The following is a 25,234-nucleotide window of genomic DNA, read 5'->3' on the forward strand; positions in this document are numbered from 1 at the left end:
AATAGGTCAGTGGCATTTAACCATTTAAGCCCCAGAGGATTTGGCTGCTCAAAGACCAGAGCCTATTTTGCGATTCGGCACTGTGTGACTTTAACGGACAATTGCGCGGTCGTGCGACACTGTACCCAAATAAAATTGACGTCCTTTTTTTCCCACAAACAGAGCTTTCTTTTGGTGGTGTTTGATCACCTGTGCGATTTTTACTTTTTGCGCTATAAGCAAAAAACTGCGAAAATTTTGAAAAAATAACAATATTTTTCACATTTTTTTTTTTATATGAAATTCCCCCCAAAAAATGTAAAAATCTAAATTTTTTAACATTTTAGGCCAATTTGTTTTCTGCTACATGATTCTGGTAAAAAAAATCGCAATAAGCGTATTTTGATTGATTTGCGCAAAAGTTATTGCGTTTACTAACTAAGGTAAAGATTTATATCATTTTTATTGTTTGTTTTTTTTTTAACAAGTAATGACAGCGATCTGCGATTTTTTTTTTTTATTTTTTTTACGGGACTGCGACATTGCGGCAGACAGATCTGACCCTTGACTGACATTTTTGACACTTTTGGGGGTGCCAGTGACATTACTACAGTAATCAGTGCTATACATATGCACTGTTACTGTAAAAATGACACTGGCAGGGAAGGGCTTAACTTTATTAGAGATGCAGGGGTTAAATGTGTCCCTAGGGGCGTGCTTCTAACTGTAAAGGGGTGTGGCTTTTCATGTAACCCCAGAGACATACGATCCTACATAGCAGGATCGTATGATCTCTGCAGTTAGGCCAGGGAGAATGATAGAAGGCTTTGTTTACATCAGCCACCTGCCTTTCTCCCTCTCCACCGGGAGATCGCGAGTGACCGGCGGACATCGGAGCCGCCGGTCACACGCACGGGATGCAGGGGAACGAGCGGGGGCGGGAGCGCACCTCCGTCGGCACGCGCTCGCCCCCCTACAGGCTCCAGGGCTAGCGACGTAGTACTACGTCACTTTGCCCAGGAGGGGCTGACTGCCGCAGTAAATATACTGTGGGCGGTCGGCAAGTGGTTAATTTGACAGGGGGCACGCCCATTTGCCTTGAAAATACTTGTTAATGACTCTTGGAGGAACAAAAAATAAGAGGCTTTAGATGAACTTAAAGTCTACACATACCTTCACCCTTTAGGAACTTTTCCACATACTGATCCCAGGTCCCTGGATCAGGCTGAGTCTTATTCATCTGATCAAAGAAATAATATGACACCGCGGTGTCCTTTCCATTTCGAGCAACGTAAACTGTCTGCAAATGGAAGAAGAATACACAATCATTTTATATTTGCTCAAAATGGTGTTGCGTTCCACTACATCTACGGACGGCTGGGGGTAGGTCACGGTCCGCGTCCTTTCCCCCACGGGGTCACGGATACCGACGGTCTCTGTTTGACCTCATTTACCGCCCGCAGCATGGCGCTAGGGTCCCATGGACGCTGCTTACTTGGGACGCCCATGGATAGACCGCTATTTGGGATACTTCTTTCCTCCTTTCCTACTTCGGTATATTCATCCCAGTCACCAGTCCTTTACTACATGGTAAGCACCCCTTCAACTCCCTGTTCCTTTTTTCACCCTCCAGTGGTGTTTGGCAACTCTCTCACTCCTATTCACGTTTTTATCTTCACCATTTGCATGGTTAGCACATATCCGGTGACAGCTCTTATTTACTCCTCATATTCACCCTTTCTTTCTATTACTCTTCCCATTCCCACTCTTCTTTTTACTTTCCACCTGACCATCTCACTAGCCCTTCCTATATCTTACATAATACCTATTTACTTTTATATATGTGATAACCTTCTCCATATTTATATATTTATACTACTTTACCTATATTTTGATGATAGATTTGGAAGGTTCACTCTCTCACTGCACACACCCACCAGCTAGCCACCATGGGCCCGTATGTCGGCATGGTCTAGTTGGACCCTTCAGCTCCCGGGTCAGACATCCCCCATCGCCGCCTCACAATGGCCCATCCTGACTCCAGCCATACTGGCCTGTGAGTATTTGGCACTCCACTAGTCCCTCATATTTACAGAATATTTTCATTTTTACTTTATTCAATTATTTTTGTTGTTACTCCAACATATTTATATGCATTTACTCTGAAGAAGCGAGCGCACAGCTCGCGAAACGAGTCAGTTCAAGATGCATTATCCTCATTCATTATGATATTATGTATTTATGGCTATGTTGGAGACCGAGATGTACTGTACCACTATGATGTATATATTATGTGACTTTTTATCATTTGTTATGCATTGTTTACAGCAATTACCAGTTTGACATTTCATGTGTCTTAGCGCATGATGTCTATTCATTGTAATAAAAGTTACTTTTTTATTCAATCTTATTTTGTTTTTTATTCCCAGCCACATGTACTCACCTCATGTAAAGTCCCCTGGGCCATTTCCCCTTTTTCTATGTATATAATGGGGTGGAGGTGTTTTACTGATGATGCCAGACCATAACCCCCCTTCTTTTTCCTTGTCAAAATATGGCCATGACCTTATGTAGACAATGATGTAACATGCTCCATTCCTAGACCCATTTGCTTAATGCCCAGGGATTCCTGACGAGGTAAGTGAAAGGGCCGATGTCAGTGGTTGCTAAGGAAATAGATGGATGCCAGCACCTGTTGCTTCCATAGCAACCATTGACATCCTAAAGTCACATTCTTCCACGCCGAATGCCCTAAACATTCGGAAACTTTCTCCCCTTAACCCCAAAGATGGTAGTGTGGTTATAAATCACATTTTTCAATGTGGTTCTCCCATTCATCCCATCCTCACTCCTACCTTACACTTTTGCTCCCGAAAGGATTTCGGCACCAGCTCAAACGGAAGATGAGTTTTTATTTGTCGGGGAGATGGAGTAATGTTCAAAACATCTACACCTGAAGAAGCAAGTGAAGTTGTCAATACCAAGTTCAGAATTTCATGAACCAAGCCTTATGAAACCTAACCCAAGCTTACCAGAAGGCAAGGGAGGTGGGGAGAACATCTCTAGAAATGGAGAACGTATATGGGTGGGAGCACGCTTGGTCTTCTCTACCTCACCATCATTCATTATAGAGTCCACAATTTCTTGCATCCATGTAGTGCCTAGAGACATCTCAGAAGAAAATGGCAATTTAAAAGGGGGAAAAAAAGAACAAGCAGATTTGAAGAGGTTCTCAGTCCTAGCCCTAGGCCTTGTCAACAGTGCTCATTTTGTGGATCTTCTCACAAAAGCATAGGGAAGCCCACCAACTTAGTGAAATCTTTTACTATATTTACAGTATGTGTATTTCTCAAAATAAATCTAGAAACTAGGCACAATTGGTGAAGCGTGAAGAAGGAGTCAATCTCCTTCTTCATGCTTCATAAGAATGGTCAAAGTGGTCACATTTTACTAGAGGGAGATTACATTTGGATTTCAGTGGGTACACATTTTTGAAGATTTTTAAAAAGATTTTTGATGAAATGAATGGTCTGGTGACCTGGCTTCTTTAAAGGAAAGGGCTTACTTCCAGCAATAGCCAAGCTTCAGTACAAATGCATTCAGCAAGCACATCTTCCTCCCTCTCTGTAAGTAAATATGATTAGCATCCCTGCTCAAGATTTGCTAAGATACCCCAAATTAGTCTGTCAGAGTCCAGTGCTTTTCATTAAAGGTCAGACCTGACCCATAGACATAGCCTTGCCTGGAACCTTCCTTGCCTTGACTGGCCTCTTGTGCTTACTTTGAACCTACTTTTTCCTACCCTGAGCTTGCCCTACTTCCTCCATTTGACTTGAGCCTACATTGCAAGTCTTGGCTTTGGCCTGCTTCTTTCACTTGACTTGACCCTACATTGCTTGTCCTGATTCTTATTCTTGACATGAGCCTTCATTTACTGTCCTGATTCTTGCTCTTGATCTGACCTTACAATGCCTGTCTTGACTTTGCCCTGCTTCTTGCTCTTGACCTGAGACTGCATTGCCTGTCCTGATCCTTGCTCTTGACTTAAGCCTAAATTGCCTGTCCCTATTTTTTCTCTTGACCTGAATCTACAATACCTGTCTTGACCTTGGCCTGCTTCTGGCTCTTGACCTGAGCCTTCATTTCCTGTCCTGATTCCTACTCTTGACCTGCGCCTACAATGCCTGTCTTGACTTTGGCCTGCTTCTTGCTCTTGACCTAAACCTACATTGCCTATCTTGACTGTGGCCTGCTTCTTGCTCTCGACCAGAGCCTACTTTGCCTCTCCTGATTTTTGCTCTTCACCTGAGTCCTGACTTTGGCCTGCTTCCTGCATTTGAGCCTACATTACATGCTGTAAGGGGTTGGCTCGGTAGCGGGTGTGGGTGACCCCCTGGGGGTGGTTCGCTACACAGAGAGACAGGCGAGGAGTGGTTGAAAACAACGGTCTATGGTTTATTCTTCCAATTTGCTGGAAACAAGTGCAAGCATCCAAACAGCATAAATCAAACAAAACATAAAATAAACCCTGGCCACTTGGGGCGTCTACCTTCACAAAACAGGAACCTACCTATGGAGTCTGTCACAACCTACTGCTGGGCAGACACTGCTGGTAATACAGCAGAAAACCAATAGTCTATTTGTTTTTCTTTTCACACAGAAAAAGTCAACACCATCTCACCTTGAGTGCCGGTTCACACTGATGCGGCTGCGGCAATCGCATGTAATATCGGAGCGCACTGCTCCTTCATTACATGCGATGGCTAAATTCGCACCGCACCCGCAGCAAAGACGCACAGGACCCTTTTTTGCAGCCGCATCAGGATCGGATCGCACAGCGGTTCACACTTGTGCGATCCGATCCTGTGCGAACTGCAAGATCGCACTGCGATATGCGATCAAACTGGGGGTGTCGTTAAGATTACATTGACACCCCCAGCGTATCGCATATGGCAGTGGGAACTGCCAGGGGTGCGTTTGCGATGCGGGAACAGGCTGCGAATTCGCAGCCTTCCCACATCGCATTAGTGTGAACCGGCACTCAGCAGTCTTTCTCAGCTGACTGCTCTCCTTAACGCAAAAAGCCTCAGGATGCAGCAATCACTAGTCATCCTCTGGATAACTTATAGAGGCCTTAATTGCCTCATTCTGCATAGCTGAAGCTTTCCAACATCCTAAACCTTTCTGGCTACCTCCGCAGCCGACACCTGATAGTAATTGGTGAATTGTCTAAACAAGGCAGAAATGTATTTCCCGTCTGTGACAACACCCACAAATTTACCTGACTTCCTGTCACAATGCCTTGATGGCAACCTAATTCCTGCTTGTGACTTGACCAAACATCGCATGTCCCGATCTTGACCAGGCTTTTGATTTGAGCTGCACTAGTCTAAGTATCTTCGCTAGTGTGAGCTAGCCATGCGAAAGATCCTTCATCATAAAATTCTGCTCTCTTAAATAAACTTGTAATTTCAGGCAAAAAACTATGCCTCTGATTTTTGGTTTATTATAAATTTAAGTTTGAAAACGGTGCTGGAAAAAAAAATGGATAAAAGGATAATTTTTTAGATCTAGGCCTCTCTTACCTGCCTTGGGATAAGACGCTATGATTATATCGTCTGGTTGGGCTTGAAACTTCTCCACATCTTCCCATCGGTCTGCAATAGGTTTCATTAGTGGTACTCCATGAACTGAGCACAGCGGAAACCTGTGGAATGTACCATCTGGGAGTTTGTTGATGATGGTGGCAAAATCCTCATTAGCTGGCTATCCAAGAAACATCAGAAAAATTAGATTTGACACTTATTTTAGCATTCATTGTTTGGTAAATTTTGGTCTTAAAGGCTTTATTCAGATGGTTGTTAAAGTGATATGAAACACACACTGTTTAATTTACATTATCCTTTCTCTTTCTGTATGTGGATGACGGCATTGTAATTATTTTAATTAAAAAAAAAAAAAATCTAAGTACCTTTTTTTCCTAATAGATATACAGCTGTCACGTGACGCAGCTCTTTCCCAGCCTGTCTGCAGGCAAACATAAGCAGGAGGAGCTTCTAGTCCTCTGCTGCTGGTCACATGTTCAACATAAAGAAAAAATAGCCTTTGGGTTACAGAGTCAAAATAAATAATTAACATAAATAAACTGTTTTAAATTGTCATGGAAAAAACATTTAAAATCAAATCTTTATTATTTTTTGGTAATAACATGGGGGTGGATTTCTGCCAGTCACAGGCCCCTCCAGCCTGTGTCTTAGAATAAGAGGGAGGTGAAGCCTCCATCAATCTACAGGTAATATCCCGCCCCCGTTGTGTTTAGCTTGTTAGTGGGCATTGAGGAGGAGGGAGGGAGTGGGCTGTCATTTTCCATTGTATATACGCCCACATGTATGACTCTACAGTCAGATGGGCTGCTCAGATGGGATGGAGAGGAAATGTTCAGCATAGAAACTCACTGAAAAATGAGCATGTGCAGAGCTGCCAACACAGCTCTAAAAAAATGGATCAACCAATTTTTTTTCCAGAATACAGAAAAGGAATCTTATAGTTAGTGAGTGAATATGAACAGCATGTAATGCACCATTTATTGATAGTTTTTTTATGATTTGGGTTTATTGACACTTCACCACCCGTTCTGTGCGCAAGCCACATTTGCTATTGTGCCTGCATCCGCCGAGCTGTGCATAGACAACCTATACAGGTGGATGCAGACGCAGCGACGGCACGGACATGCATGACAAAAATTGACATACACGCAGGAGGAGGTGCAGGAATCTGAACGCAGACAGTCTATTTCCTGACACAAGGATGGAGCGCTGGGGTGGGACATGTATTATTTCTGCCAATCCCGGCTCCCTGTGGCATTGCTTTGTGGCTATGGTATTTTTAATATAGGGTACAGAGTCTGACGGCAAACGCGACCATTGAGTTCTGCAATTGCGGTGCATTTCAAGGATGAATCAGGCTTTGAGGAGGTGACATAAAGCCTATTCTCTACTTGTCAAATACCCTCTGAAAAGCAATAAGACCGCAGATCGCTGTTCAGAGGACACTGCAAGCGTATCGCCTCCTCAGTCTTCTTTACCCCTTAAATCCCACATTGCACTGAGCGTGGTTGTGGGGTCCTTGCAGACTGGCCCCATTCACTTGAAAGTGACAGGGGTATAATTCTGTGGCACGTGTACACCCCAGCCAAATGAAAAGCTCGTGCTCAGCCATGTGGTTTACTCCCCCCCCCCCCAACTGCTAGTGTGAATGAGCCCTGAGGGCTCTTTCACACTTGTGGTGGGGGATGGTAGAAACAGATGGCTAGACCACAGTTTTATTGCCCACCTAATGGAAACATGCAGCCGCTCATGCCAGCAAGTGTGCAGCGGCCGCGGCAAAAATTAGCATGTTGCTTTCTGCGCGTGTAACCGACAATGAATGTGACTTATGCAGGTGTATGGACTATGCTTCAGCCGTCCCTGCAACCGCGTGCAATATACACAATGGCGCTATGGTAGTGCAGCATTTAAAGAGGAAAATCAGGCACAGTGGAAGTGACATATTGCCACCACACTGCATGTCAAAATGCCTCTGAAAAGCGATCTTACTATGGACCACTTTTCAAAGGAGAGGCAGTCTTTGCGGCACATCTTAACGAGCCCCGGGGGTTCCGGCTCCCAGTCCATGAGCTCACATTTCTTTTTTTCTCCAACACCAATCTCCGATCTCCCAAACCATGTGTTCCCTATCTTGGGTGGTCCTCTTCCTGCACTCACCTGCTGTTCCATGCTTCAGCCTGTCCTCCTTATGTGCTCACCTTCCTATGTGTTCTTTATTCCATACCTCAATGCAACGCCCCAAACCATAGTCCACCGATGGAATGTATGTGCATTAACTACTCAACGTTCAAAATGTGTGCACTATGCCCTTGAAGGCCACACTACATTGTATGTGCTTTTCATCCTTATTGATCAGACTCTGCCTTAACTCCTCAGTGTCCAGATTCCAGTGTAAGTGCCTCAACCCTTTTATTGCTACCAACATAGGTCATGCGTCAGCAACTGCAGGGGGTTTTACCTGCGTGTAAGGCTGTCAAGTGGAAGCACTCGGCCACCCAATTACTTTCACACACCCCCAGTACATTCTATCTCCTTCCCTCTGCCATGTTTCCAGGGACTTCAATGGAAAATTTTGGGCAGTTTTGGGACTTTACATGAGACACCGGTGAGCACTGCACAGCGTCTCCATCCCTGTATATAACAGAACCGAAGAGAAAAAGGGGATTAAAGAAGGTGTGTGTGTGTGGAAACCAGCCAGCCCTTAGTTTGCTATACTTACCCACCAGTCTGCTGACAAACCAAATAAACCTGTCTAACATAATAGGTTAAAAACAGGGGTTTAGTTAACACACATTTGCAAACGCATGTCTAAGCTGCAGGCCATTCCAAAGGCACCCTGTGTATTCTGCAGTCCTAACACTTCCTAACACTACTCAAACTGTCTACTGAGTGTCTCCAAACATGGGAGTACATGAATGCTAATGGATGGATGGGAAACAGGTGACTTCAATATCCCTGTGGGCCTGGAACCCCAAAAGCAGGTGCTGCCGGGTAGATTGAACATAGACCAGCAAACATCCCTTCTCTGATTTCCCCCTTCCTAGTAAGAACCTAGGAGCAACACCCAAGCTCTTAAAATCTAAAAAAAAATTCAGCCCAACCCCCCCCCCCTCCATGTATACAAATAAAAATAAGTTAGGGGTGCTTGTGTACAGAAATGTTGCTTGCAATACGCATTTTATACAGGTGTATCCCATAAAATTAGAATATCATCAAAAAGTTAATTTCAGTAATTTAATTAAAAAGTGAAACTCCTATATTTTATATAGATGCCTTACACACAGAGTGATATCTTTCAAGCAGGGCTTTTATTCCCATAACAAAACTCAATCATGACCCCCCAAAACCCCCCCCCAACACACACCCTCCAAACCACATCAAATAGTGGGTGTGGTCAAACTTTACTAACAGTGGGAGGGTCCTAAAAGGGCATTAAATACCAGGAGTGCCCATACCATGGGACACCTATTAGCAAAAGTATGTAGGTGTAGGACACACCATCCCCCCCCCCCCCCACCACCACCACCATGCCCCCCTAAAGGAGAAATAAACAAAAAAATGATTTTTTTAATCCCACAAGTGCTTTTTTTTTTTTACCACTACTATCCCTTTATATTGGCTTTTGGTATTTACAAATGCAGCAATTTAGAAATTGGATGAAAGGTTTAGCACTGGGAAACACTTTTTTGAAAAATAAATAGTGCATTTTTTATACAACTATATAGATCAGACCAAAATGAGGGACAAATGAGGAGGAAAGAGGGACAGAGGTTATAAATCAGGGACAGTCCCTCAAAATCAGGCAGTTGGGAGCTATGGAAGTGCATTACACACAGAGTGCAGAGTTCAGGGGTGCGCTACACACAGAGTGCAGAGTTTAGGGGTGCGCTACACACAGAGTGCAGAGTTCAGGGGTGCGCTACACACAGAGTGCAGAGTTTAGGGGTGCACTACACACAGAGTGCAGAGTTTAGGGGTGCGCTACACACAGAGTGCAGAGTTCAGGGGTGCGCTACACACAGAGTGCAGAGTTCAGGGGTGCGCTACACACAGAGTGCAGAGTTTAGGGGTGCGCTACACACAGAGTGCAGAGTTCAGGGGTGCGCTACACACAGAGTGCAGAGTTCAGGGGTGCACTACACACAGAGTGCAGAGTTCAGGAGTGCGCTACACACAGAGTGCAGAGTTCAGGGGTGCGCTACACACAGAGTACAGAGTTCAGGTTTCTTTCATAGCTGCTTACCTCTGCATTCCCTAACCACATCTCTCTTTCACCCCTCTTCAGCTCTGACCTCTGCATGCAACCCCCTCTCCACTCCCCCAGTATTCTCCCCCCCTCAGAGGCGTAACTAGAACCTTCAGGGCCCCAGTGCAAGAAACCATGAAGGCCCCCCCCCCCCCAGACCCCTGGTCAGGGCCCTTCCCTTCAAGCCTGGGGCTCTTCCCACTGATCCGGGGCCCCTTTACTCTCGTTGCCGGGCCCTTTATTACGGTCCTGCAGAAGAAGCCTTTCACAAGTTCTGCAGTGCACCCCCTTCCTGCCATTTTGGGGACTCCCCACAGTGGTGGAATGCCAGGGCCCGGTCGCATGTGTGACCTTTGCGATCCTAGAAGTTCACCCACTGGTGTCAGTATTTTTTATTTTTTGTTATTTTAATTGTGTTATTTTTTTATCATTTTTATTTAATTTTTTTACAATGACTATGACTCTGTGCATTCAGAAAAGGAAGGAGCTGGTAAATTACATATTTACCGACCCCTTCCTGGTTCCCTATTGTGACACATCCCCTGCAGCATCCAGCAGGAGAGAGAAGGGAGCACAGTGTGGTGGGGGGGGGGGGGGCAGCACAGTAGGTGGAGGGGGGACCAGGGGAGCACACAGGGGCCCAGAGACAGCAGAACACAAGTGAACTGGATAGGAGGAGCGGCGGGGGCAGCAAGCAGAGGAACCAATCTCTTTCCATTTACCCCTGCAGCTACAGGAGGAAAAAGGAGGACAGTGATTTCTCTACATGCTGCCCCCACCGCCCCTCCTATCCAGGTGTATAGGAGAGGTGCACAGGCCCCCTGGAGCATGGGGCCCGGTTGCAATTGCAACCCCTGCAACCCCTGTAGTTACGCCCCTGCCCCCCCTCCTAAAAAGCTCCACCATCTTCCACCTTACTTTTGTTGTTGCATTAAGCTGAAGCATCCAGCCGACTTTTGTACCTTCCCACACATTTAGGTGGCTTCACCTCTCAACTTTTAAAATGTAGGCTTTTAAAAATGTACGTAGTTTGTTGCCGTTGCACGAGCGTGCGCAATTATACAGCATGCCATGTTTGGTATCTATGTACTCGGCATAAGATCATTATTTATATTTTACCAAACAATTAGGCAATATATAGTGTATTCGTGCAATTTATTTTAATTGAATTTAAACAAAGTAAAATTCAGACAGGTGTGTGGCTTTCCTAATCAAGTCCAATCAGTATAATCAAACACAGCTGGACTCAAATGAAGGTGTAGAACCATCTCAAGGATGATCAGAAGAAATGGAAAGCACCTGAGTTAAATATATGAGTGTCACAGCAAAGGGTCTGAATACTTAGGACCATGTGATATTTCAGTTTTTCTTTTTTAATAAATCTGCAACAATGTCAACAATTCTGTGTTTTTCTGTCAGTATGGGGTGCTATGTGTACATTCATGAGGAAGAAGAATGAACTTAAATGATTTTAGCAAATGGCTGCAATATAACAAAGAGTGAAAAATTTAAGGGGGTCTGAATACTTTCCATACCCACTGTATGTATGGGACCCCGAAAACCAATCACTGCCTTCAGGTTTTCAAAGGGCATAAATTGCTTATTTTACTTCCTCACTACCTATTACAGTTTCGGAGGCCCTGAAATGTCAAGATAGCACAACCTCCCCCCCCCCCAACCCCCAAATAACCCCATTTTAGAAAGTAGACACTCCAAGATATTTGTTGAGAGGCATGTTGAGTCCATGGATTATTTTATATTTTGCCAAAAGTATCGGGAAAATGCCAAATTTTTTTTTGTTTACAAAAAGTTGTCACTCAAATGATATATTGCTCAAACATGCAACGGTATATGTGAAATGACACTGGTCATGACAGGAAAGCCGCAGGTACACTGCACTGCACCCATGGTGGGGGTAAACCGCAGCACAGTGTGAAAGCAGCCCTATACTATATGCTCAGTGTCTTGCTTCACACTGACCTGAAGATCCCTTCTTTGCTGCTGCTGGCACCACTCTGGAGAACACCAGCTGGGATAAGAGGTGGAGTGCAGTTGGTATCACTCAGCATGGGACAGGAGCCGGCACTACAGAGACATCGGCTTATGCTGCTCTTGCTCCCTACTACAGCCCCAGCTTTACAAGTAGTTCCTCTGTTTAATGCTCTGGGATGGAGGGTCAGCAAGCCAAGACCGCGATCTACCAGTCACCTGGCTGCCATCTACTGGTTGATCTCAATCTACTGGTTGCTGAACCCCATTCTAGACCCATTATTCTTATCATCATCTCACTGAGGAAGGGTACAAATTTGCAGAAAATCCACAAATGGTGTTTTTCCAGTTTCTGTAGAACTCCATCCTGACTTGTCATGTGTAGCAATGGCTATTCAGATCAAAGCAACAGTCTCACGGTCCAGCAAGGCGTCCGTACTAAGTTGGACCCTGTGAGATCTAGCATTGTGAATGGTTTGCGGATTTCCAGGAATCCAAACATTTCAGAGCCAGCAACACTCAAGGTTTGGTCTCACAGCCTGCATAGGTTGAAAAGGCTGATCACTGAGTTTAACCTGACAATATTGTATGTAGCCAGGTGCTGGACTACAGAAACATGGTGCAGGAAACATTTTCCTATTTATAGTCAGTTTAATTTTCACTTTATACTGCTATACTGGATGTAGTGTTGCACTAACCCCTCCAGTCCACAGGGGGAGAGCTATAGCTAGGAAAGTTGATAGACTTCTTTGAAGAATACTGAGGAGTCATGGGAACTGAAGTCCAGAACATCAACCATAGAGTGGGACTCATGGACCCTGACCTCACAGTTCCCAGAGGACACTGAGGCTGAGAGGGAGTGGTGGAATAGCTTTTACTGGACTGCTCTAAAATACTTATTTTTGGCAGCATAGGAATCCATGTGAGCATATCAGCTTGTGTGATCACATCTCTGTGGGAGACCAGACCAACAGGGACTTGTGGTCTGAGAACAGTGACACAGGGGCAGTGCCGCATGGACTGTGGCAATCCCATCTATTTTGCCCTTGCTGCAGGGAGACTGGAACATATTCCCACCTTCCCACTTTCCCCTCCTTCACTTCTAATCACTGGAGACATCTGCACAGAGGCAAGGGGTCCCTTTCCTACATCAGAAGTCTACAGCCACACCGAACTGTTGAGAGGGCTCACTACTCACCATTTACACACTGATAGCAGGGACTGAGTTACTGGAAGCAGGATACTTATTACATAGCACCTACACTGCATGCTAATTCGTCATAACTGTTGATGTGTACCAATGCCGCTTATGAGCCCCAACTATAGCCGGCAGAAGGACACAATATCTTACTGTTACCTACAAAGCGATTCTACTAGCCCCTATCTATTATTCATTTAAAGGGTACTCAGTGTGCCTAGATCTAGAGTCATCACCATTAATGTACTTTGGCAGTATCGTCTTCTGAATGCAATTACATCTACTATGTTACTGTCCATTGCTGCAATCACAGTGATCTTGTTCTTGCTTATGCTGATCCTAATGCATCTGGTGTTCTCCTATTCCTACTGCTGACTATTTATCATACTGTATATGTGAGTTGCACTGCTACTATTCTAGTCCACTTTTATGCCTTTATCGTTAGGAATCATTGTGTATGACAATATACTGTATTAAGCTTACTTTCATTTTTTTGTTTGGTGTCTGTTTACTGACCCATCATCAATATTGTGTACCTGGTATTGCCTTCAAGTTTTGTTCACTTAACCTAGTGCATCAGAGGGGCTGGAGTCATTCAGGAGATTGAGGCAAAGAACAGAGGACCTGTCCTATCCTGCTGGGGTAACACTACATGTATATAGGTAATCTGGTTCTACACCGGCTTCTACATCCCAAAAGGATCTCTATGGTCCCTGTGGCTTGTAGTTTAAGTATGTAAAAAATGTAAACTGAAATGCCACACCACTTCTAATAGGTCTATATATGATTTTATTCCAGTAGAGGTCAGGGGGGCAAGCAAAAGAGTATCCAGTGCCTTTTGGGGTTCCAAAAACAGCCCCTTCATCAGGGCTTCAGATGGAAAACAATGTACATGTACTAGAAGGGAAGTGTACCTTTAATGGTATTCCGATGTGATAACAAGTACAGGTCCTGTCAGCAGTTGGTTGGGTCCAGTTCATTTCTAGTCCATATACATTGTTTTCAATCTTAAGCTCTGATGATGGGGACATTTTCAGACTCATGAAACATGTTTGATACTCTTTCAATTGTCCTCCTGAACCTTACTGAAATAAAGTCATGTCTGGACCTGTTAGCATTGGTGTAGCATTTCAATGTACATTTTTGTTACACTACATTACAAGCCAAGGGGACTTTGGAGATCCCCTGGAGTGTAGAAGCTGATGTAGAAACAGATCACCTATATCAACATCAATACCTTAAGATAGCAATAACGATAAGATAATATTATGGGTCCAGTGCTGTTTTTCCACATTCCCTAAATACGGTATTATACTGTATGTATGGGAACCCAGCATAATAGGCAAAGCACATATGCAAACCTGGGAACTCCATGCAGATATTTCACCAATAGAGTCTCCCAAGAGGCTTGGGGATGACCACTCGTGGAAGAATCTCCAATTCTGTGTATAAAAATACATTCATACATAAAACGTTCTCTTTAAATTACAGCAACAATATAGAATGTGTAGGTACTAAAAAAAATCACAATGGGAGCTATTTGCAATTTGTTGCAATTTTAAACTTTGTTCATGTAGATATTTCACCAACAGGATTCATAACAAATATCAAAAATTCCAGATGGGGAGGAGGGACCCACCAGAAGGGGGAAATCCACAACTATGCCCCTGAACCTTTTTCAGCTTTGGAGCTGGTGGCTGGCTTGGCTTCCAAGTGGAGAACTTCAGTTTTGCGGCACGGGGGAGATACCATGTTGAGGATATTTAAAACATGGAGGCCTTTCTTGTAAGCAAAGGTGAACTTTTTATTATTATTAAGGAGAGTTTAATATGTCTATGGATCATCAGCTATCTGTGTGCATACTGGGACAGCAGGATGTACTAAACACAATTTTTTTATGGTCTATTATATTAGATATATAGCAAGGTCTTTCTAAGTCTATATGTTTTTTCCTGACTTTTACCAACACAATTTAGGTTTGCAAACAGCAGCCCTCTTCAGAGAGCCAAACCAATCCAAAGCACCCTGTACCCACCACCCATTCCCCAAGATTTGCCATTCATTATTTCTTGATCGAAACCCAAAAAATGATTGGGTAATCCATCAGTCCTCACAGGATAGTGGCCCTATGCAGATCTGTAGGCCAGGCCGTATTGTTCAATTGCATTTACAAGAGAATAATTTTCTGTATCATTTCCAGGCTCCAATAATTCTTCAGATGTTGGTGCGAAACTTCAGGTCTGTCCCTTTCATTCTTTTCTCATATTCCACGTCAAACATTTTATTCTGGGATTCAGTGAAATAATTCATCCAGTCTGCAACTTCACCTATTTAAAAATGGACATGGAATGATTAACAAGAAAATTTTCAAGACGCAGTTACATTTTGAAAATTGTGGGATTTGGTGCTTGGACAATGATTAGTAGGTCCATACATATTTCCTTTTATACTAAATTAAAAATGGAAAGACAATAACATCATCCAGGAAAATATAATGGTCTTTGCCAACTGCCAAGAAGTAGAAATGTTTACCAATGGGGTCTTCCTATCTTAACTGGAGTTTTGGATAAAATGGACAATTTCTAAATGTCGTCCTTTTTAAATACTTTAGTGACATTCCATTGAGCATGAACTAATTTTGAAAACATCAACTTCTAAATCTAATCCTTTTTTAAAAAACAAATTCTTTGGTGAAATTCAACTGAGCATAAACCAATTTCAAAACATCCCCACCTTTCCTCATGAAGGGCGAGAGGGTCTGGTCCAGCAGTATATTTGGAACGGTGGAATAATTTGCCATTGGGTTTTCCTTCATGGCTTTGAAAGTGGTATGGTGACAAATTGTATCCAACACTTCTTCTGAGAGGTTCTTCCCTAGGAACTTCATCACCTTTTGAATCTCTCGTTTTGGGTCCTATTCATAAAATTTTTGGTAAGAAGCTTTAAGGACAACAAGAATGAATATAACCAACATATGGGAGGCTGGAGCTCTTCATTACAAAGTCACCTATATGAATTCCTAATGACCAAATTTAGATCTATTTAAATCTGAGGTTTATTCACCTTAAATTATGTCTTCCCTGGTTCCTCCCTCCTCCCACCTCATCAATATGCAGATAACATTTTTAAAATTAAAAAGAAGGATATCGGTAGAAAAAACAAAAACAAATGGTCATTGGTCAATGACAAATGATCAAATGGTCAATGGAGTCTGCCTTACCCTGACAGCAGGATGCTGTATATAGCTTCCTAAAAACATTGCAGCACCCAGTCATAGTACTTTTCTCAAGTACCCTCAGCCCTGATGTGGGCTCTGTCTGATTTGTTTCAGCTTCTATTGCACTTTGTAGGAAGCTCACAGTGTGCAGGGAAATCAAAGTAAACAATTTCAGTACAGGAGAGGAGCCTTTAGAACTGCACAAGACTGAAGGGAAGCTACACTGTGACTGGTGTGGCGGTGATCAGGGGCACTGGGACTGATGTGGTGGTGATCAGGGACACTGTGACTGGTGTGATGGTGATCCGGGACACTGTGACTGCTATTTGCTTGATTAGGGACATTGGGACGGGTGTGGTGGTGATTGGGGACACTGGGACTGATGTGGTGTTGGTCAGGGACACAGGGACTGGTGTGGCAGTGATCAGGGACACTGTGACTGCTGTGGTAGTGATCAGGGACACTGGGACTGATGTGGTCGTAACCAGGGACACTGGGACTGGTGTGGCAGTAATTATGGACCCTGGGACTGGTGTGGCGGTGATAAGGGACACTGTGACTGGTGTAGCGGTGATCAGGGCCACTGTGGCTGGTTAGGTGGTGATCAGGGACATTGGGACTGGTGTGGCGGTGATTAGGGACACTGGGACTGATGTGGCGGTGATCAGGGACATTGAGACTGGTGTGGTGGTGATCAGAGACACTGTGACTAGTGTGGTAGTGATCAGGAACATTGGCACTGGTGTGTGGGGATCAAGGACACTGTGACTGGTGTGGTGGTGATCAGGGTCACTGGGACTGGTGTGGCGGTGGGACATTGGGACTGGTGTAGTGGTGATAAGGGACACTAGGACTGGTGTTGTGTTGACCAGGGACAATGGGACTGGTGTGGCAGTGATTATGGACACTGGGACTGGTGGGGTGGTGATCAGGGACCCTGTGACTGGTGTGGCATGATCAGGGACATTGGGACTGGTGTGGTGGTGATCAGGGAAACTGGGACTGGTGTGGTGTTAATCAGGGACACTTGGAAGAGTGTGACGGTGATCAGGGACACTTTGAAAGGTGTGGCAGTGATCAGGTACACTGGGACTGTGGTGGTGATGAGCAGGGACACTGTGACTGGTGTGGCGGTGATCAAGGACACTGGGAGTGGTGTCGCGGTGATTAGAGATACTGTAACTTGTGTGGTAGTGATCAGGGACACTGGGACTGGTGTGCTGGTGATCAGGGACACTGTGACTGGTGTGACAATGATCAGGGACTCTAGGAGTGGTGTTGCAGTGATTAGGGATATGGTAACTGGTTTGGCGGTGATCAGGAACACTGGGACTGGTGTGGCAGCAATTAGGGACAATAGGACTGTGTGGCAGTGATTAGGGACATTGGGACTGGTGTGGCGGTGATCAGGGAGATTGGGACTGGTGTGGTGGTGATCAGGGACACTGTGCCTGGTGTGGCAGTGATCAGGGCCACTGTGACTTGTGTGGCATGATCAGGGACATTGAGACTGGTGTGTTGTTGATTAGAGACTCTGGGACTGGAGTGGCAGTGATTAGAAACACTGGGATTGGTGTGGCAGTGATTAGGGACACTGTAACTTGTGTGGTGGTGATCAGGGACACTGGGACTGGTGTGGTGGTGATCAGGGACACTGGGACTGGTGTGGTGGTGATCAGGGACACTAGGAGTGGTGTTGCAGTGATTAGGGATATGGTAACTGGTTTGGCGGTGATCAGGGACACTGGGACTGGTGTGGCAGTAATTAGGGACAATGGGACTGGTGTGGCAGTGATTAGGGACACTGTAACTGGTGTGGAGGTGATCAGGGACACTGGGACTGGTGTGGCGGTGATCAGGGACACTGGGAGTGGTTTAGCGGTGATTAGAGATACTGTAACTGGTTTGGCGGGGATCAGGGACTCTGGGACTGGTGTGACAGTGATAAGGGACACTGTAACTTGTGTGGTAGTGATCAGGGACACTGGGACTGGTGTGCTGGTGATCAGGGACACTGTGACTGGTGTGACAATGATCAGGGACTCTAGGAGTGGTGTTGCAGTGATTAGGGATATGGTAACTGGTTTGGCGGTGATCAGGAACACTGGGACTGGTGTGGCAGCAATTAGGGACAATAGGACTGTGTGGCAGTGATTAGGGACATTGGGACTGGTGTGGCGGTGATCAGGGAGATTGGGACTGGTGTGGTGGTGATCAGGGACACTGTGCCTGGTGTGGCAGTGATCAGGGCCACTGTGACTTGTGTGGCATGATCAGGGACATTGAGACTGGTGTGTTGGTGATTAGAGACTCTGGGACTGGAGTGGCAGTGATTAGAAACACTGGGATTGGTGTGGCAGTGATTAGGGACACTGTAACTTGTGTGGTGGTGATCAGGGACACTGGGACTGGTGTGGTGGTGATCAGGGACACTGGGACTGGTGTGGTGGTGATCAGGGACACTAGGAGTGGTGTTGCAGTGATTAGGGATATGGTAACTGGTTTGGCGGTGATCAGGGACACTGGGACTGGTGTGGCAGTAATTAGGGACAATGGGACTGGTGTGGCAGTGATTAGGGACACTGTAACTGGTGTGGAGGTGATCAGGGACACTGGGACTGGTGGGCTGGTGATCAGGGACATTGGGACTGGTGTGGTGGTGATCAGGGACATTGGGACTGGTGTGGTGGTGATCAGGGACACTGTGACTGGTGTGGCGGTGATCAGGACCACTGTGACTTGTGTGGCATGATCAGGGACATTGGGACTGGTGTGGCAGTGATCAATCAGGGACACTGTGACTGGTGTGGTGGTGATCAGGGACACTGTGACTGATGTGGCAGTGTTTAGGGACACTGTGACTGGTGTGGAGGTGATCAGGGACACTGGGACTGGTGGGCTGGTGATCAGGGACATTGGGACTGGTGTGGTGGTGATCAGGGACATTGGGACTGGTGTGGTGGTGATCAGGGACACTGTGACTGGTGTGGCGGTGATCAGGACCACTGTGACTTGTGTGGCATGATCAGGGACATTGGGACTGGTGTGGCAGTGATCAATCAGGGACACTGTGACTGGTGTGGCGGTGATCAGGGACACTGGGACTGGTGTGCCAGTGTTTAGGGACACTGTGGGGTTGATTTACAAAACCTGAAGAGTACAAAATCTGGTGCAGCTCTGCATGGAGACCAATCAGCTTCCAGGTTTTTTTTTGTCAAAGCTTAACTGAACTAGCTGACGTTAGAAGCAGATTGGCTTCCATACACAGCTATACCAGATTTTGCACTCTCCAGTTTTAGTAAATCAACCCCATGGTCTTTACAATTAAAAAGACTTGGATTCCAGTCAGGGACCAGCATTGCTGGAGCAGAGCGATGCCTCTAGCTGCCAGGGGAAGAACTCCTCCAGTGAGGGCGGGAGCGAGGCTAAGGGTAAGAGACAGATTCTGGTGGTAGGGGACTCAATTCTTAGTACAGAGAGGGCAATCTGTCACAAAGACCATAAACGTTGAACTGTGTGTTGTTTACCGGCTGCTCGGGTTCCGCACATTATAGATCTGGTGGACAATTATTGGGTGGGGCTGGGGAGGACCCAGCTGTCATGGTACACGTGGGTACCAATGACAAGGTTAGAGGAAGAGGGAGAGTATAAAAAAAACGACTTCAGGGACTTAGGAGCAAAATTAAGGATTAGGACCTCCAAGGTAGTATTCTCAGAAATACTACCGGTACCTCGAACCACGCCAGAGAGGCAACGGGAGATTAGGGAAGTTAACAAGTGGCTGAGGAGCTGGTGTAGTAAGGAGGGTCTCGGGATCCTGGAGAACTGGACTGACTTCTCAGTTGGTTACTGGCTCCTTAGCAGGGACAGACTGTACCTAAATGGGGAGGGCGCAGCTCTACTGGGAGAGAAGTAGGTGACGGGGGGAGGGTCCAGATGTAGAGCTAGCCAGCGGAGAGCAAGGTCCAGCGAGCAATATTGGGGTATTCGTCTAAGGCTCGCCATTTTTTAAATGTTTTGCAGGACAATTTCATGGGTCAGATGGTGAACGCACCAGAAAGAAACAATGCGTTACTAGACCTACTGATTACTAACAATACAGACCTGATCGAAGATGTAGAAATTCAGGGCAACTTAGGAAACAGTGACCACAGGTCAATTAGTTTCAGTATAAATCACAGAAATGGGAAACACAAGGGTAATTCATGGACACTGAATTTCAAAAGAGCCAACTTCCCAAAACGGCGCTCTTTGCTTGATGATATTAAATGGGATAGAATCCTAGGAAAAAGAACACGGAGGAAAATGGGAGTGCTTTAAGAACATACAAATTAAAGGGATTGGCAAGTGCATTCCAACAGGTAATACGTTAAAAAGAGCTAAAATAACCCCTGGGAGGCTAACTCCAACGTAAAAATGAGTATAAAAACTAAAGAAAAGGCCTTCAAAATTACAAGGCTGAGGAGTCATTGTCAGCATTCCAACATTACAAAGAATGCAATAAGAAATGTAAGAGCACAATCAAGGCAGCAAAGATAGAACACGAAAGGCACATTGCGGAAGAGAGTATAAAAAAAACAGAAATCTTTAGGTATATAAATAGTAAGAAAGTGAGACCAGAACATATGGGCCCCATAAAGGATGATGAAGGGAATTTGACTACAAAGGACAGAAAGAAGGCAAAGATTCTGAATACATTCTTATTGTCAGTCTTCACAAAGGAAAAGGCAGGATACAGTAACCTAGACTGTAATGTTAATAACACGTCACAGGAAGCGCCCTCATGGTTAACAGAAGACAGGGCCAGAAATAGACTTGAAAAACTTAGCATAAATAAGTCACTGAGACAAGATGGCTTACACCCGAGGGTCCTTAAGGAACTCAGCCAGGTGATAGCCAGACCATTTTTCCTAATTTTTAGGGACAGTCTACAGACGAGAATGGTGCCAGCTGATTGGAGAAAAGCCAAGTGGCATCAACATTTCGAAAAGGGTCGAGACATATCCCGGGAAACTACAGGCCGGTTAGCCTAACATCAATAGTCTGCAAGCTATTGGAGGGGATGATAAGCAACTATATACAAGATTTTAGTAATGAAAACAGTATCATTAGTAGCAACCAGCATGGATTCATGAAAAATCATTCTTGCCAGACCAATCTATTACCCTTCTATGAGAAAGTGAGTTACCATCTAGATAAAGGAAGGCCTGTGGATGGGGTGTATCTGGATTTTGCAAAGGCATGTGATACAGTTCCCCACAAATTTTTACTGTACAAACTAAGGTACGTAGGTGTGGACCATAGGGTGAGCACCTACATTGAATACTGACTTCAGGGGTGAGTCCAAAGGGTGGTGATAAATGGGGAGTACTCAGAATGGTCTGGTGTGGAAAGTGGGGTCCCCCAAGGATCTCTCCTGGGACCAATCCTGTTTAATTTATTCATAAACTATCTACAGGATAGGATAAACAGCTAAATCTCAGTATTGATGATACAAAGCTAAGCAGCACAAAAACTTTTACGCAGGATGTGGAAACCTTACAAGAAGACCTGAACGCATAATAAATAATGGGGTGGGGAAACTACATGGTAAATGAGGATTAATGTTGAAAAAATGTAAAGTAATGCACTTGGGCGTCAGAAATATGAACGCAAGTTACTCAGTAGAGGGTGAACCTCTAGGGAATCTAGGATCGAAAAGGACCTGGGGGTCCTAGTAGATGACAAGCGCAGCAATGACATGCAATGCCAAGCTGCTGCAAGCAAAGCCAACAGAATACTGGCATGTATGAAAAAGGGGATTCACTCCAGAGATAAAACGATAATTCTCCCACGCTACAAGACTCTGGTCCAGTCGCATCTGGAATATGCGGTCCAGTTTTGGGCACCGGTCCTCAGGAAGGATGTGCTGGAACTGGAGAGAGTCCAGAGAAGGGCAAGAAAGATGGTAAGGGGACTGGAGGACTTCAGCTATGAGGAAAGACTACAAGCATTGAACGTATTCTCTCTGGAGAGGAGATGCTTGAGGGGCGATATGATATCAATGTACAAATACCGTACTGGTGACCCTAGCATAGGGAAAAAACTTTTCAGCGGGAGGGAATTAAAAAAGACACTTGGCCATTTGCTAAAATTAGAGGAGAAGCGGTTTAACCCTAAACTGTGTAAAGGGTTCTTTACTGTCAGAGCAAAACTCTAAAAAAACGATTAGATATGGCACCTTAACGACCACAATATACAGGGATATACAATGTACTATTGATATAAAACAAAACACACACACACACTCGTCATAGGATGAACTGGATGGACTGGTGTCTTTTTTCAACCTCACTAACTATGTAACTACAGTATGTAACTCTAATTCCATTAGCTCCCAGTTTGTTCCCTCACCTCCTTCATATCTTCATAAAACACATAGAGGATTTCGTGCTTGTCTTTGGCATTCCACCAGCCGATCACATGGTCAAACCAGCTTCCCCAAGCCACTGAAAAAGAAGAGAATATGAGTCATCAAAGCTGAAAGTCTGTCACAATTTCCTGGGTACGGAGACCTCTAAGTGCACTTTATTCGCTGAAAAAGTCTTTCAGGCATGCAGTCAGTTCTTCAATGATATAACACTTTGTCCCCATTCATGTCAAGAGAATATTTTAAGCTTCATAAATATATGATTTTCTTACAACGACACACTTTCTCTGCAATACATTTTGTGGCAGACAAGTTTTCACTTTTTTTGCAAAAATTAATAAAGAATGAACTGAACTTTAGAACTGTAAATATCATCTAAATAAAAGAGCCATGCTTCTTCTTCCTAAAATCTTGGTGTTCTTTGTGTATTTCTTTCAGACCTGTGCAGTAAAGGGCCGTACACACGGGGCGAATATCAGGCGGCATCAGCCGGTTTTATAGAAACTGGCCAAAATTCAGCCCGTCTGCATGGCAGCTGGTCCGACAGAAGCCAACTAAAAAGGTCTGCCAATTGGCACCATTGTGTTCTGCTGGGGGCCGTTGCTCTGTCAGAACACAATAGTTCAGCAGGGGAGATTGCTGCACTAACATCAATTGTTAGTACAGAGACTCCGACCTAAGTGGTCAAATTTCTTTCCTTCAGCCCGCTAGATTGAAGGAAAAAACACTCGCAGTGTGTACCAGGCTTAATTCCTGTAAAAAAGACCGCTCACTGCTGCTCTCTCTCCTTGTGCAGGGGGACTGGTCTTTTCTTTTTGAGGGTCACATGACTCTCACCGCCACTTTTATTAGGTACACCTGTTCAATTGCTTGGTAACACAAATTGCTAATCAGCCAATCACATGGCAGCAACTCAATGCATTTAGGCATTTAGATGTGGGGAAGACGATTTGCTGAAGTTCGAACCGAGCATCAGAATGGGGAAGAAAAGGGATTTAACCACTTCAGCCCCGCCCACCGTACATTTACTGCCGCTGCTGGATAAAGTCGCTCGCTCGCTCAGTCGCCTGCCGGCGGCGCGCTCCCACCCCCGCTCGTTCCCTGGGGAGCCAGCGCGTGTGACCGGCGGATCCGATGGCCGCCGGTCACTCGCAATCTCCCGCAGCAGAGGGAGGAAGACAGACGGCTGATGTAAACACAGCCGTCTGTCATTTTCCCTTCGGTTATCACAGAGGCTATGCGATCCTGCTATATAGGATTGCATGTCTCTGTGATGATCTCACAATCCATGCCCCCTGACAGTTAGAATCACGCCCCTAGGGCCACACTTAACCCCTTGATCACCAGTAAAGTTAACCCCTTCTCTGCCAGTGTCATTTTTACAGTAACAGTGCATATTTATAGAACTGATTACTGTAGTAATGTCACAGGTACCCCCAAAAGTGTCAAAAATGTCAGGGGTCTGATCTGCCCGCCGCAATGTCGCAGTCCCGCAAAAAAAAACAATAAAAATGACATAAATTTTCCCGTAGTTACTAAATGCAATAACTTTTGCGCAAACCAATAAAAATACGCTTATTGCGATTTTTTTTACCAAAAATATGTAGCAGTAAACAAATTGGCCTAAAATGTTAAAAAATTTTGATTTTTACATTTTTTTTTGAGAATTTCATATAAAAAAATGTGAAAAATATTGTTTTTTTTCAAAATTGTCGCTCTTTTTTGTTTATAGCGCAAAAAAATAAAAATCGCACATGTGATCAAATACCACCAAAAGAAAGCTCTATTTGTGGGAAAAAAAGTATGTCAATTACATTTGGGTACAGCGCCGCATGACCGTGCAATTGTCCGTTAAAGTTACGCAGTGCCGAATCGCACAATTGGGCCTAGTGATTGAGCAGCCAAATCCTCCGGGGCTAAAGTGGTTAATTGACTTTGAACGTGGCATGGTTGTTGGTGCCAGACGGGCTGGTCTGAGTATTTCAAAAACTTCTAATGTGCTGGAATTTTCACACACAACCATCAGAGAATGGTGCGAAAATGAGAAAATATCCAGTAAGTGGCAGTTGTAGACAAAAATGCCTTGTTGATGTCAGAGGTCAGAGAAGAATGGGCAGATTGGTCTGAGATGATAGAAAGGCAACAGGATCTCAAATAACCACTCGTTACAACCAAGGTATGCAGAATACCATCTCTGAATGCACAACACATTGAACCTTGAAGCAGAAGGGCTACAGCAGCAGAAGACCATACCGGGTGCCACTCCTGTTAGCTAATAACAGAAAACTGAGGCTACAATTCGCACAGGCTCACCAAAATTGGACAATAGAAGATTGGAAAAACGTTGCCTGGTCTGATGAGGCTCGATTTCAGCTGGGACATTCAGATGGTAGGGTCAGAATTTGGCGTAAACAACATGAAAACATGGATCCATCCTGCCTTGTATCAACAGTTCAGGCTGGTGGTGGTGGTGTAATGGTGTGGGGCAGCCTTTCTCAACATTTTCAACACAAAGGAACCCTTGAAATAACTTTACGGGCTCAGGGGAACCCCAGCTAGAAATTGCTATATCTACATAACATAATACATC

General features: G+C 44.8%; 1 protein-coding gene across 1 annotated transcript in view; it reads right to left on the reverse strand.

Annotated features, from left to right (window-relative positions):
* The window catches only part of LOC309558527 (uncharacterized protein), a 58,352-nt gene that overhangs the window by 15,217 nt on the left and 17,901 nt on the right, over positions 1-25,234 (reverse strand). Inside the window, exons 6-13 of the mRNA XM_082261607.1 lie at positions 22,629-22,723; positions 15,752-15,932; positions 15,247-15,345; positions 14,179-14,255; positions 5,565-5,745; positions 3,012-3,140; positions 2,835-2,932; positions 1,153-1,279 (exon numbers count right to left, since the gene is read on the reverse strand). Coding sequence (XP_082117733.1) covers positions 1,153-1,279; positions 2,835-2,932; positions 3,012-3,140; positions 5,565-5,745; positions 14,179-14,255; positions 15,247-15,345; positions 15,752-15,932; positions 22,629-22,723 — 987 coding nt within the window. The remainder of the gene's footprint in view (positions 1-1,152; positions 1,280-2,834; positions 2,933-3,011; positions 3,141-5,564; positions 5,746-14,178; positions 14,256-15,246; positions 15,346-15,751; positions 15,933-22,628; positions 22,724-25,234) is intronic.

This window comes from Pelophylax lessonae (assembly GCF_965119305.1).
Source record: "Pelophylax lessonae genome assembly, chromosome: 6".
Taxonomy (NCBI): Eukaryota; Metazoa; Chordata; class Amphibia; order Anura; family Ranidae; genus Pelophylax; species Pelophylax lessonae.